The sequence below is a fragment of the Equus asinus genome, chromosome 15, assembly GCF_041296235.1.
Source record: "Equus asinus isolate D_3611 breed Donkey chromosome 15, EquAss-T2T_v2, whole genome shotgun sequence".
NCBI lineage: Eukaryota > Metazoa > Chordata > Mammalia > Perissodactyla > Equidae > Equus > Equus asinus.
Window position 1 is genome coordinate 49,259,357 of NC_091804.1, and position 13,401 is coordinate 49,272,757.

The following is a 13,401-nucleotide window of genomic DNA, read 5'->3' on the forward strand; positions in this document are numbered from 1 at the left end:
TGCCTGGGAATGCAGTACTGAGGCACAGGACCACCTGTGCAAAGGCCCTGGGGCTTTGGGAGCGGAGGGACACAGAGACGCCTGGCCAGCTGAGTTCGAGAGGGGTAGGAAGTGGTGTGGAGCAATGAGGTGGCTGCCGCCTTGTGGGCTGGTGAAGCAGTTCCCTGAATCCCAGGGAAGGGGGCCCAGCTTTGAAGCTCCAAGTGTATCTTGATAAGCTCGGTACTTGTTTAAGTTCTGAATGTTTACGCAGAACGCTTGGCGTAGCGTCTCCGTCTTGGCTTGAGCTACTCGGCCCGGTTGTCCTCGGTCACCCGGCCACGTGAGAGCGCCGTTGGTTAGACATCTGCCAGGCGGCTGTGAGATTCCCCACTACATACCTTTCCTGGCGACTCCTGTCTCGTGGCTTCTGCTGGTTGTTCTCTGTGTTAACCATGCTCCCCGTAACCTTCCTATCGCCCGCAGCCGCCAACCCAGAACATGAACCTGGGCCCCGGAGCGCTGTCCCAGAGCGGCTCCAGCCAGGGCCTGCACTCCCAGGGCAGCCTCAGCGACGCCATCGGCACAGGCCTGCCCGCATCCTCCCTCTTGCAGGGCCAGATCGGCAATGGTGAGTGACCCTGAGCTCTTGCGGGCTGGGCCTTGGGTTTGGGGTTGGTTCTTGGCAATAAGGTCACCAGTGCAGGCTCCCGAGTGGGTGGCTGCCTCGTGAGGTACCCCGCGCCTTCAGGGCTGAGCTTGGGAGACCCCTCTCCTCCCGGGGGTCCTGGCCCCAGGTCGGCTGCCGTGCCCAGGCGCACATGCACGGGGGTAATGTGCAGAGAGAATGACGCCCTTGTTCCGGATCCTTTCTCTGCTTTGACACTAAGTATGGCCACTTCAGATCAAGGGGCGGGGATCCACATGGATTTTTGAACAGGAAGGGAAATGCTCTGGTCTTTGCATGAGAACTATTAATAGCCGTCGGGAACTGTTAGTAACAATGTAACAATGAGTGCGTGACTCACCTTCTGCACTGTCAGCCTGTGTGTCTATTTCTTTATTAATCACTCCATTCGTAGGGGTATCAGCGTGGTCGGCCTCCCTCCCCACGATCACTTGCAGGAAACTCGTGTCCAGCAGCAAGGCCAGGCCTGCTGTCACTGGTGGTCTTAGAAGGGCTTAAGGCCCCTCTCCCCGTCCCTCCCACAGGTCCGAACCACGTGTCCATGCAGCAGACGGCACAGAGCACTCTGCCTACCACCTCCATGAGCATGTCGGGCAGCGGCCATGGCACGGGGCCTGGCTACAGTCACTCAGGACCCGCCTCGCAGAGTGTGCCCCTGCAGGGGCAAGGCGCCATTGGCAACTATGTGTCTCGGGCCAACATCAACATGCAGTCCAACCCAGGTACCTCCCCGCTGGGACCTGGGAGGCCCCCGCCCGACCCTGGGCCTGATAATGCATGTGGTCCTGAGGGGCTGCCCTCCTACTGGGCCCCGGGACGCCCTCGCCCAACCCCGGGCCCAGGAATGCTCCTGCCCCTGGGACCCTTGGAGACGCGTGTGGGCTATGCACGCGGTCCTGAGGGGCTGCCCTCCCGCTGGGCCCTGGGCTGTGCTGGGGGGGAGAGGGCAAGTCCCAAGGGCTGCCCTCCAGGAGCTTCCTGAGGGGAGGTCCGGCTTTGGGGGCTGCGCCGCCCCCTGTGGCGGCTTCGAGAAGGCTCTGAGGAGGGGCCGCACATGCCCTGCTCAGAGGACAGGATGGGGCTCCCACAGGTAGGGGGCTGCGTGGCCAGAGGCACAGACGTGGGAAGGATGAGGGGCCAGGACACTCGGTGGGCCAGCAGGAGCCCCAAGAGCTGGGCTTCCACTGCAGGGCCCGGGCCCTGGGCAGCTTCGGGTCCAGCTTGAGATGTCCCACGAGTGTCAGACACGCTGGTTTAGAACAGGAAAAGGGGACGTAACGCATCTTCTTGGTTTTCCTTATATTAATTACATACTGAAAATGATCATATTTTGGATATGTTGAGTCAAATAAAATGTATTACTAAAATAGATTTCACCTGTTTCTTTTTACTTTGCTGACTGGCTCACATCTCACCCTGTTGGGGGCCACTGCTCTAGAGGGTTCTGAGCAGGGGCGACCTGAGTGGACAGCAGGAGACCACGACCTGGCCTCAGAGGCCTGGGTCTCAGGGCAGGCAAGGGTAATGGGCTCCTCTGGGACCAGCCTGCGGAGTCAGGGATGAGGAGGAGAGGACCCTGTTCCTGCGTGCAGCGCCCTGCCCGGTGGTGCCTGCCAGCGTCTCCTGAATGTCGCACACTTTTAAGGAGTTAGCAGAAAGCTTCGCTGGTAGGAGGTGTGATGAGGTGTCAAGGGGATGATCTCGTCGGGGAGCCGCAGGGGAACAGCGATGGCTCAGCCTGGGAGAGGGGTGCAGCCAGGGTCTGGGGTGGGGAGCGAGGATGCCCGCTCTGGGAGCTTCTTGGGGTTATTCGGGGTCTGTCATGTCGCCCAGTGTCCATGATGCACCAGCAGGCAGCCTCATCCCACTACAACTCGGCACAGGGCGGGAGCCAGCACTACCAGGGCCAGTCGTCCATCGCCATGATGGGCCAGAGCGGCCAGGGCAGCAGCATGATGGGGCAGCGGCCCATGGCGCCCTACCGGCCCTCGCAGCAAGGTAACGCCCGTGCTGCCCTCTGAGCACACTTCTCCGCCGGGAATGGGGGTGCGAGGCCTCACACGCTCGTCCGGACTGAGCGAGGACCTTGGGGGTCCGGAGCCGGCGAGGGACTCGGGGAGTGAAGTGCGAGAACCATTGTGGCTCCCACAGGCGGCCGAGGGGGCAGTCGGCGCAAGTCTGGGGTGGGCTGTGGGGGCATGCCCCACCTCCTCGGGGAGGCGCGAGGGGTGTCCGAGTCGGTGCCCATTGAGGTTCTTGGGTCAGGGGGTCCTGACTGAAGTCAGACCGGCTCGGGCCCTGAGCTGACCCACGCGTGTCGTCCGCAGGCTCGTCCCAGCAGTACCTGGGCCAGGAGGAGTACTACGGCGAGCAGTACGGCCACGGCCAGGCTGCCGCGGAGCCCATGGGCCAGCAGTACTACCCCGACGGTGAGGGCAACGCTCACTGTGCCCCGGGCCCTCCTGGTTCAGACCTGTTGCCCCTGACGTCTGCCAGCCGGGCACCCAAAGCCCCCTTGCCTGAGCACGTGTGGGGGTGGGCGTGAGGGCTCGTCTCTGCTGAGAGAAGCTTCCAGCACACAGGGCCACTCGCCTCCTCGGGCCTCCTCGTCTCCGTTCTCGAGAGGCAACGGGTTTGAAGCTGGGGTGTGCATAGATGATGTTAACGTTCGAAAATATGAACACAAGGTTCCTCATGAAACTCCCCAGAAAGCGACAGCCCTGATCTGACTGTTCCCGTCTTGTAATGCTTGGTTATAATCGCTGCAGGTTGTTTTCCTTTGAATTGTCACCTTTCATTAAGTATGTTCACGTTGTGCAGCCGCCACCACCGTCTCTAAGTAGTCCCACGGTTTGTGGAGGTGGCATGTAAAGTGGTCATCAGGATGGGTGGGGTTTGGGGAGGAGGACACCCAGGCAGGGGACCCGTGTGAGCAAGGGCAAGTCAGGAGTGCATGACCAGGGCAGGAGGCTGGTGCTGGAGAGGCGGCCAAGACCAGTGCAGGGCAGGCCGTGCCCCACACCTGACAGTAACGGGGCGTCGTGATGGTCGCGTGCTCCCGATGGGGAACCTCTGCAGTGGGCAGCAGGATGGCATTCACGCAGCAACCTTGACAGCTCATGGCCACTTGTGCTTGTTGCGTACTGAGCACTGTGTGTCCTCTGTCGTCTGTCAGCCATCACTTAATCCTCGCACTCACCCCATGGAGCAGGTGGCGTCTGCATTCTAAAGGACAGAAACCGCTGTGCAGAGCTGGGAGCGAGCTCCTCCGCGGGCCTCGCACTCAGCTCTTGGCTCTGCTGGCCCGGCGGTGTCACCATGCAGCTCATGCACTCTCTCCCGGGAGCTTGGTGGTCAGGGCTTTGGCTGACCGCAGGCCATCTCCGTCTGCTCACAGGGCATGGTGATTACGCCTACCAGCAGTCGTCCTACACGGAGCAGAGCTACGACCGGTCGTTCGAGGAGTCCACGCAGCACTACTATGAGAGCGGTAAGAAGCAGGTGCTGCGCGCTGCTCCATCAGCTCCCCTGGCTCTAGACTCTCGCTGTTGTCCGCGGGCACCGGTGCCTGCAGGTGTGAGTAGCGTGCGTGTGGGAGGTTGGAAGGGTTGGGGCTGATGAGGGGAAGACATGCCCAGGCCAGGCAGCAGCACCTGACCGGCTTCATTGGGTGGGGCTGGGACATCTGTGAGGGGAGCCCTTCCCGGAGGGAGGCCATGCAGAACGAGGCTGCGGCCAGGGGCCACCATCCAGAGGGGATGTCCCAGGAAGAGGGGCTCACGTGTCCAGGTGACGTCACCCAGCAGCACAGCTCCCAGCCCTGCCCTGTCAGTAGGCCGCAGCTGCCAGTGAGGTTTCACCAGGTACCCCAAGCCAGCAGGCTCCAAGTGGCTAACACTCGGCTTGTTTGGTCCATTTGAAAAACAGCTGAACGGGTGAAAATTAGAGTTTGGCTCTGGCCAGCATTTGAGCTGCTAGGTCTCAGCCTGCCGCACAGAGAGGTAAGCCACCGTGGGGCCAGCACACGGGGCCACGTGGGGCTCCTCCACCAGCCCCGCTCCCCGCCACCTCCTGGGCCCCTGGGCAGCCTTCTCCACCAGAGGAGCTCTGCTCCCACCAGCAGTGCTGTGTCCGCGCGAGTCCTCGCGGGAAAGATGGCCCCAGGACTAGCTCGGGACGTGCTGTCAGCCATCTGCAGTTTGAAGTGCATGTTTTTGGACCCCTGTTTTGGGTTACGTATTCTTGCCTTCCATAGTTGATGAGAAGTTAGCTAACGCATTCAGTACCACTTGTTAAGGCAAACGTGGCAGATGGCACGTTTCTTCCTGGATCTGGAAGCATTTTGCTCCACCCTCATGTTAATTGATCCCCATGTGTGACTGCACATGTGTGTTACAGGGTGCAGGTCACCCCACAGCCGAGGGCATTGCCAGGTCTTGTATGGGCTGAGTGGCAGAGGGTGCTGTGCTTTGAGGAGCCTGGGGGCCATGTCATAAGTGGGCTGTGGCCCCAAGAGGATGAGGGTATTGAGCAGAAGAGATCAAGAGGTAGATTGAAGCCAATATAAAGAACTTTCCAGTAATTATCCCACGGGGGGATGAGGAACCTTGTGGGGCACAGGTGGCTGGTCCTGGGGTTGTTAATGGGAGGCATCTGGCAGGAGCTCTGTGGGGTCCATAGAATGAGAGTGCACTAACGTACAGAGGACCAGTGCCAGAAAAGGATCAGGGCACGGCCGACTGAGCCGGGGGTACACCAGGATGTGGGGCCCACAGAAGCAGGGGACACCGGTTCCCGTCTGGGCCCCTGTGGAGTGCTCCATGGAAGCCTCGAAGTCCTGTTCGTCGTGTTCGTCCTGCGTTTCCTCACTGTGAGGTTTGCAGTAGCAGACTAGACAGAGCTAGTGTCCGCTGTGACGTGTCCCGGGGGCACCGCGGCTGTGAAAGCAGCAGTGCTCCCTGGGGGCTGCTGTGGCAGATGCTCGCGGGTCGCACCCAGTGGCAAGGCCAAATGCAGGGGATCCGAGTATCTGGGGTGCTGCCTTCCATGGAAAAGCAGAGGGAAACCAAGGCCGTGCTCGCATTTGCATGCACACGCACCATAAACAAGCTCCGGGAGAACACCCTGCACACCGACAGGAGTGGCCGTGGGTGGGGAAGAGGCTGGGAAGGTGGTCCGCGCAGGTGTGGAGGTGGCTCCTTCCCCGACCCTCAAAGGTGGGCTGGTTTTCATGTTTCTGAAACACGTGAGCGCATCTGCCCATGCACGAGTTAAATCTAAGAGCATTACACGCGATTGGCTGTCATTTGAAATGAAAGAGCACCCTGAGCCTGTGGCCACCCAGGCCCGTCCACACCCCGAGTCCCAGGCCACAGCGCCACCTGCCATCTTGGGCGTTTCTCAGGGTTTCGCCCAGTGGTCACCAGTGCGCCCGCCTGTGGGTGGATGCTGGGAGCCGCAGGAGGGCTCCTCCGGAAACGGCCTCCTGGTGTCCTTGAGGCGCATCCCTGCTCGACCGCTGTAGTTTCCGTGGATCACGTCAGAATCCATCGTCTGTTTGTCCCTCGTGGCCTTTTTGTAACCACGTTCTTGCCACATGTAAATAAGTAGAGCGGATTTACTGACCCAAACGCTGGCCCCTTCTTTCACAAATAGTTTCCTTCTTCATGGCCCCGTCACAGAATGTTGCAAGATTCTTCAAGAGATAGATGAAAAGAAATGAAAAGGAAAAAAAATAGTAGTTGTATTTACTGGAAGTGGAGGGAAGGCCCTGCCATCTGCCCTGTCACTCTTCCGTGCCGTTCTGGAAAGAGCAGGGTCTGAGCTCTCCCGTTCTGCTGGTTCCCGGAATCCTCCTGAGGCTCGTTCAGCCTCTTCAGTGGAAGTCCTGCCGCCCTCCTCTCAGACTTGGCCAAACAGGCCCCTTTTCACGGGGATTTGACGCGGTCGAGTGAACGATTTTCTGGGTGTGTGAGAGCTGAGGTCTGGTTCTCAGAGGTGTCCCCCTGACATTTATTACACACCTGCCGTGTGCCCTGTCATAGTCAGCCAGTTGCATATGAATTAGCTCCTTTAACTCTTGTCATATAAGGAGTAAAAAAGGCCATAAAAACACAAGAACATGCAGACTGACCAAAAACCCCGACACCCTGGAGAAAGCCCACTACATGTCTGATGGGTTTCTCTGGTGAGGTGAGCACAGTGCACGGAGCCTGCATCAGCCGGTGCCCCGTCTGCATCCTTGGGGCTGGGATGGCCCAGTGTGAGGAGGGAGCAGAAGTCAGAGCTCGCAGCCTTACCTTGGATGGTGAATGACTGGGAAGACCACCGGGTTTTCAGAGCCCACCTCAGAGAGGACTGCACATGGAGCTAAGGCACGTGCCGGTGCTCCGTGCTTTCTAACTGCACACTGAGTTCCCCAGCAGGGCTTCAAGCCTCTCCAGTGTGAACCAGCTCTCGGGAAAGCTGTTATTTTAAAAAATGCTGCCAGGATCCAGCTTTTAAATGCTTAGATTTTACAGCTCCTGGAAAAGTTATTTGTAACCAGAAAAATAAAGTAGAAATTGGGTCCTTTGGATACCAGTTCTCATAATCTGGCCTCTCATTGTCGCGCCTCTGCTTTCTTTGTGTGTGTGTGTGTGTGTGTGTGTGTGTGAGTGTGTGAGGAAGGTTGGCCCTGAGCTAACATCTGTTGCCAATCTTCCTCTTTTCTCTTGAAGAAGATTGTTGCTGAGCTAACATCTATGCCGGTCTTCTTCTATTTTGTATGTGGCACGCCACCATAGCGTGGCTTCATGAGCGGTGTGTAGGTCAATGTCTGGGATCTGAACCCATGAACCCTGTGCCACCAAAGCGGAGCATGTGAACTTAACCACTACACCACCAGGCCAGCCTCGGCACCTCTGCTTTCTTATTTCTGGGACATGTTTTGGTGAAAACAGAACTACAGGGGTTGGCCCGTGGCTGAGTGGTTGAGTTCGCGCGCTCTGCTGCAGGCGGCCCAGTGTTTCGTTGGTTCGAATCCTGGGCGCAGACATGGCACTGCTCATCAAACCACGCTGAGGCAGCATCCCACTAGAAGGACCCACAACGAAGAATATACAACTATGTACCGAGGGGCTTTGGGGAGAAAAAGGAAAAAAATAAAATCTTTAAAAAAAAACAAACAAAACAGAACTACAACTCTCTTTTGGGGGCCGAGCCATTCACCTGCTGTCCGGTGAAGTAAATGCAGAGAAGCAAGCTCTCTGGGGCCCCACCTGCCGCTCCTGCTCTCCCTCTGCTGGAGGGTCAGGTCTGGGGCTGTGTCAGGACCCGGCACACTGCAAATGAAAGGCTGTGCACTTTGCATGGTTTTGAAGAGCAAAGCCCTGTTCAAAGAACACAATGAAACTAGACTTAAATTGATCTTATCAAGGTGTTTTGAAAACCATGAATGGAGTGTAATGTCCACATGAATCTAAAATGGTGTCTCCTGAGACCTGTTAGGAAGACTTTGTAGGAAGATTTCTGAGTGGTTAACGCCCCTTCTTAACTCCCGGAAATTATTTGGTAATACACTTATTGCTGTCCTAAATTGTTTTTCTTACAGTAAGCTCTCTTCCAAAATGAGGCTTTTAGCATGGGTGCTGGCTGGCTACTTAGATTTTTAAAAATAAGAATTAAGGCATTTTCTCTGGAAAAATAAGTATAAATGTCCCTTGGAATTTACCACCATATAGATAAACAACAACATTTAGGTAACTAGCTGCTTTTTTTTTAATCCTCTGTGGCACTAGTTTCATACAGTCAAAGGAAAGAGCCATTACGGGTCTGAGCTGGAACCGCCAACCCTGGCTTGCACATTTGCCAGTAAAATGAAGGCTCCTGGAAACTTCTGGGGTCCTTCAAACTGTGGGAAGATGTGGTCTTAGAGTCACCTGTCTTCTGGGAGCTCTGCGCTGAGTGCGAGGAGCGTCCTGTGGCGGGTGCTCACGAGCTGGCGGCCTCACTCGGCCTCACCTCTGTGTCGCCACGCATGTCGCTGACAGGACTCCAAGGCCTTTCTCCGTGTCTCACGTCCGTAGCCTGGACACCCTCACACCAGCTCCGGGGCCCCCGACTCCCTGGGTTTGAGTCCTGGCTCCTGCGCTCCTGGTGCTGCGTAAACGGGAGTGTGGTGGTGCCTCTCACTGTCCAGCAGGTAGCGGAGTGTAAGCTGCTGGGGACGCACTGGCCTGTCGGAAGGTTCTAGATGTCACAGCTGAGTTCTCCCTGATAAGTGAGAAAATGCTTCTCAGTAATTGACCTACTTGGATATCCTCGAAATAGAGTTGTCGGAGTAAGTACCAAGAGGGGTGTGTGTGTGTGTGTGTGTGTGTGTGTGTGTGAGAAAACATACAGACATATAATTAATCTGTGCCGACTCTCAGTCCAAAACGTCCTCTGTGCCGCGCCTGCCTGTTGCCTCAGCTTCCAGTAAAATGTTTGCAGCTGCCTGTGCACGTTCTCGTACCTTGTTCTTTTCCGTCACAACTGAAGCCACAGGTGACCAGCCGCCTGAATGCGCTGCCTTCAGAGTCGCTGCCTCCGCGTGCTCCGTGGCTGCACTCGCCTCCCAGGGCTGTCGTAACGAGACCCACGGGCAGGAGGCTTAGAGGAACAGAGATTCGTCCTCTGAGTTCTGGAGGCCAGAGCTCCAAAATCAGGGGTCGGCAGGGTCGGTTCCCCTGGAGCTCTGAGGGCGGATCTGTCCCAGGCCTCCTGCAGCTCTGGTGGCTCCAGCACCCTTGGTGTCCATGGCCTCTTTCATCCCATGGCCTTCTCCCCATGTCCGTGTCCAAACTTCCATCATCTTTGAAGGACACCTGTCACAGGACTAGGCCCACCACGATCCCATACGAACTCCTCTTAACTCGTCAGCTAGGGCCCCCCACGGTCCCATATGACCTCTCCTTAACTCGTCACATCTGCCAAGACCTTATTTCCAAGCGAGGCCACATGTGTAGGTCCCTGGGGTTAGGACTTCAACATCTCTTTTTGGGGGATGCAGTTCAACCTACAATACTGGTATTAGTCTTTGTCTTAGTTGTATTAACTGTTTCATTTGGTTATATATTTGTATTTTTATAAAATAAGAGAAAGTATAACAAAACACTTGAATTGTGAGAAAACAAAGATCTGAAGCAATGGCTTGGTCGAGAATTCCCAAGTGACCCGGGTCGTGCGTGACAGAACGTGCCGCCCTTGCTCTCTGGCAGTGAGCTCACGACTCCTTCCCTCTGCAGGAAACTCCCAGTACAGCCAGCAGCAGGCGGGGTACCAGCAGGGCGCGGCGCAGCAGCAGACCTACCCCCAGCAGCAGTACCCCAGCCAGCAGGGCTACCCTGGGCAGCAGCAAGGATACGGTAAGGGCCCGCAGACCCCGCGCACCGTGGCGCTGTCGTGCAGCATGTAAGGCACTTGTGATTTTGGAGTAGTTTTAGATTTCCAGAAAAGCCGGGAGGGCAGTACAGACAGCTCCCCTGTTGTTAACCTCGTCCGTCGCTGTGGGACAATTGTCACAGTTCAGAAGCCAACACTGGGGCAGGTCGAGTGGTTAAGTTTGCGTGCTCCACTTTGGTGGCCCTGGGTTCACCTGTTCTGATCCTGGGCGCGGACATGGCACCACTCATCAGGCCACGCTGAGGCGGCGTCCCACACAGAGAAACTAGAATGACCTACAACTAGGATATACAGCTATGTGCTGGGGCTTCAGGGAGGCCAACAAGAGGGGAAGATTGGCAACAGGTGTTAGCTCAGGGCCAATCTTCTTGTAAAGAAGAGGAAAAAAAAAAGAAACCAACGCTATACATTGCTGTGGTCTGAACTCAGTTTATTGAGGTCTCACTAGTTTTCCCCAAATGTCCTTTCCTCTCCCCAGCCCTGTCTGGGATCCTGCATGACATTTGGTCTCACATCTCCTTAGGCTCCCCTGGGCTGTGGCAGCTTCCTGGAAGTCCGTGTCTGTCTTGACCCTGACAGTTGGGAGGAGGGCGAGGCAGAGACTTTGTAGGGCGTCCCTCAGGTTGTGTTTGTCTCATGTTCTTCCTGGGGTGACGCTGGGTTTTGGAAAGAGGACCACAGAGTGAATCTCCCTTCTCGTCACCTTGTGTCACATGACTTGCCTCTGGTGTTGACCTTGGACACTTGGGCAGGGGGGCACCTGCCAGCTCTCCCCACTGTCGAGTCACCTTCCCCGTTCTTTTTTATCTTTAAAGATTTTATTTTTTTCCTTTTTCTCCCCAAAGCCCCCCGGTACCTAGTTGTATATTCTTCGTTGTTGGTCCTTCTAGTTGTGGCATGTGGGACACTGCCTCAGTGTGGTTTGATGAGCAGTGCCATGTCCGCGCCCAGGATTCGAACCAACGAAACACTGGGCCGCCTGCAGCGGAGCGCACGAACTTAACCACTGGGCCGGAGCCAGCCCGGCCTTCCCCCTTCTTTAATCTTCGGAAAGGCGCCACTGAATCCAGCCCACACTCGGGGCCGGGGGGAGGTGTCTACATAGACTGGAATTCTTCTGTAGGGAAGATCTGTCTCTTCTCCCCCTTTTATTTAGTTATTAATCATTTATTTATAGGAGTGTGTACTCATGGGTATTAATTTTATACATTGGATTCTAATCCAATACGAATTTATTTTGTTTTTCAAATTGTCCCGGCTTTGCCTCTTGGGAGCTCTTTCACTTGGCTCCTGTGTCCCTCCGACACACCCCCGTCCTTTTGTTTTTGAGCATTTCCTTATTTTCTGGGACCACAGTCTTTTCCCTGCCCGAGCCCTAGAAGCACCACTTCTCCAAGGAGCCCCGGTTCCTTTTATTGGAGAGTGAGCATATTAGAACCGAGATCTGGGTGCAGGTGAGTATTTTCTGAGCCCAGTTTTACTTTACTTTGACCTGAGACTGTCCACGTGTGGGTCAGTCTGGCAGCAACGTCCAGAAGTGCTCAGCCATCCGTCAGCTTTTGTTCACCCTGTGAGGATTGGCTAAAGTGAAGGGCCCAGCGGGTCTGCCATAGACCCAGCCTGTCAACAAGCATTGCTCTCAGGGCCCCTCGGACATCCCCCACGTGGGCATCCCAGAGGGAGCTTTGCAAGCATCGGTGGCAACAAAGGGAGAAATCCTGTCCGCTAGAGAAGATTAGCCAGCTGCAGACTCAGGCTTACTGAGGTCGGGCTGCCCCCGCAGCGCAGAAGGCCCTGCCAGGATTGGAACCCTCGGATCTGCCCTGTCCTCTGGGGCCCTCGTCCCCCTGGGCAGGTCTCCCTGAGAGGGCGGGGCCCCAGCCCCTGGCCTGCAGGTTGTCTGCTGAGAGCCCAAGGCCCAGGCGGCTCTCCCCGAGTCCTGACCCACTCCGGAGACGACCCTAGGTGGCACTTCCAGGACCCAGGGTGCTTTCCGTGACACTGCTGTCACCCTGGGATGGCCTCACAAACTGTTACCATTTAAGATACCCAGTAAAAGGCGTCCTACCTGATGCGACCTGAACGAAGAGGCGATTAGGTTGTCCCAAGGGTGCGTGCAGCAAGGAGGCTGAAACCCATCCGTCCAGGCCTGGGACATCTCATTTTAACTTAAACACGAGCCTGCGTTCACCGCCCACCTGGAGCCAGGCTTCACCCTTCCACAAAGCACACCCCTCGAAGTGCCCTGTCCAGCTTCGGCCTCCGAGGAAGCTCGTCCAAGCGTGCGGGTCTCTGCCTTCACTGTACCTCAGAACCACCTGGAAGCTTTTGAAAAGTAAGGTGCCAAGTGGGCCCACACGGGACGGGGAGGTGGGGGTGGGTTTCTTATTAAGCTCACAGGTGATTCTGATACACAGTAAAGAAGGAAGACCACAAAGATTTTGTTCAACCTTTTACAACCATGACTAATTAAATAGCATTTTTTTTTTAAAGATTTTATTTTTTTCCTGCCCCCTGGTACATAGTTGTATATTCTTAGTTGTGGGTCCTTCTAGTTGTGGCATGTGGGACGCCGCCTCAGCATGGTTTGATGAGCAGTGCCATGTCCGCGCTCAGGATTCGAACGGACAAGACACTGGGCCGCCTGCAGCGGAGCACGAGAACTCAACCACTCGGTCACGGGGCCGGCCCCTTAAATAGCATTTTTTGAAAAATTCCTCGGCTTTTAGCAATTCTTTTCCAAGCCTCCAGCTTTGTTTTCATAGGAATGATCACTGTCTCTCTTCGGCATTCGAGTTTTCACCAGTCGCTGTGACGTTTAACTCAGGTGTTGACAGCGCCCACCGTAACTGACGTAAACTGCTTCCAGGAAGCAGGCTCAGAGGTGCTGGAGGGCCGCCTCGAGCCTGGCGCGGTCGGGGTGCCGGCACGGCCTGCAGCCACACAGGACGGAGGTGGCAGTCGCTCATGGTACTCGGTTGAGCACTTTCGCTGTACGGATTTCATGTTGCGGAAGAACGGGTGCTGTTGTTTCGGAGACTTGAGAGGATGGGGGCGTGTTGGGTTGGTCTCACGGTGCCTGCTGTGTGTTCTCAGGGCCTGCCCAGGGAGCCCCCTCCCAGTACTCCAGCTACCAGCAAGGACAGAGCCAGCAGTATGGAAGCTACAGAGCGTCTCAGACGGGCCCGTCCGCCCAGCAGCAGCGGCCTTACGGCTATGAGCAGGCAAGCTTTCTGGATGTTTCCAGATGCGCTGACCTGCCGTGTCTGTTGAAACATAATGACGGTTTCTCTGATGGTCACGAGGAATAA

General features: G+C 56.3%; 1 protein-coding gene across 10 annotated transcripts in view; it reads left to right on the forward strand.

Annotated features, from left to right (window-relative positions):
* Positions 1–13,401, forward strand: part of SS18L1 (SS18L1 subunit of BAF chromatin remodeling complex) — a 32,920-nt gene that overhangs the window by 15,996 nt on the left and 3,523 nt on the right. For 3 of the 10 annotated variants that reach the window (XM_070486207.1, XM_070486206.1, XM_070486205.1), the window contains 7 exons: positions 466–610; positions 1,192–1,389; positions 2,501–2,665; positions 2,995–3,096; positions 4,065–4,243; positions 9,934–10,053; positions 13,187–13,314. In XM_070486207.1, coding sequence (XP_070342308.1) covers positions 466–610; positions 1,192–1,389; positions 2,501–2,665; positions 2,995–3,096; positions 4,065–4,243; positions 9,934–10,053; positions 13,187–13,314 — 1,037 coding nt within the window. Of the gene's footprint in view, positions 1–465; positions 611–1,191; positions 1,390–2,500; positions 2,666–2,994; positions 3,097–4,064; positions 8,988–9,933; positions 10,055–11,733; positions 12,426–13,186; positions 13,315–13,401 lie in introns of those variants that run through there. The other 7 variants (XR_011494720.1, XR_011494721.1, XR_011494723.1 and 4 more) reach the window with 7 other exon arrangements.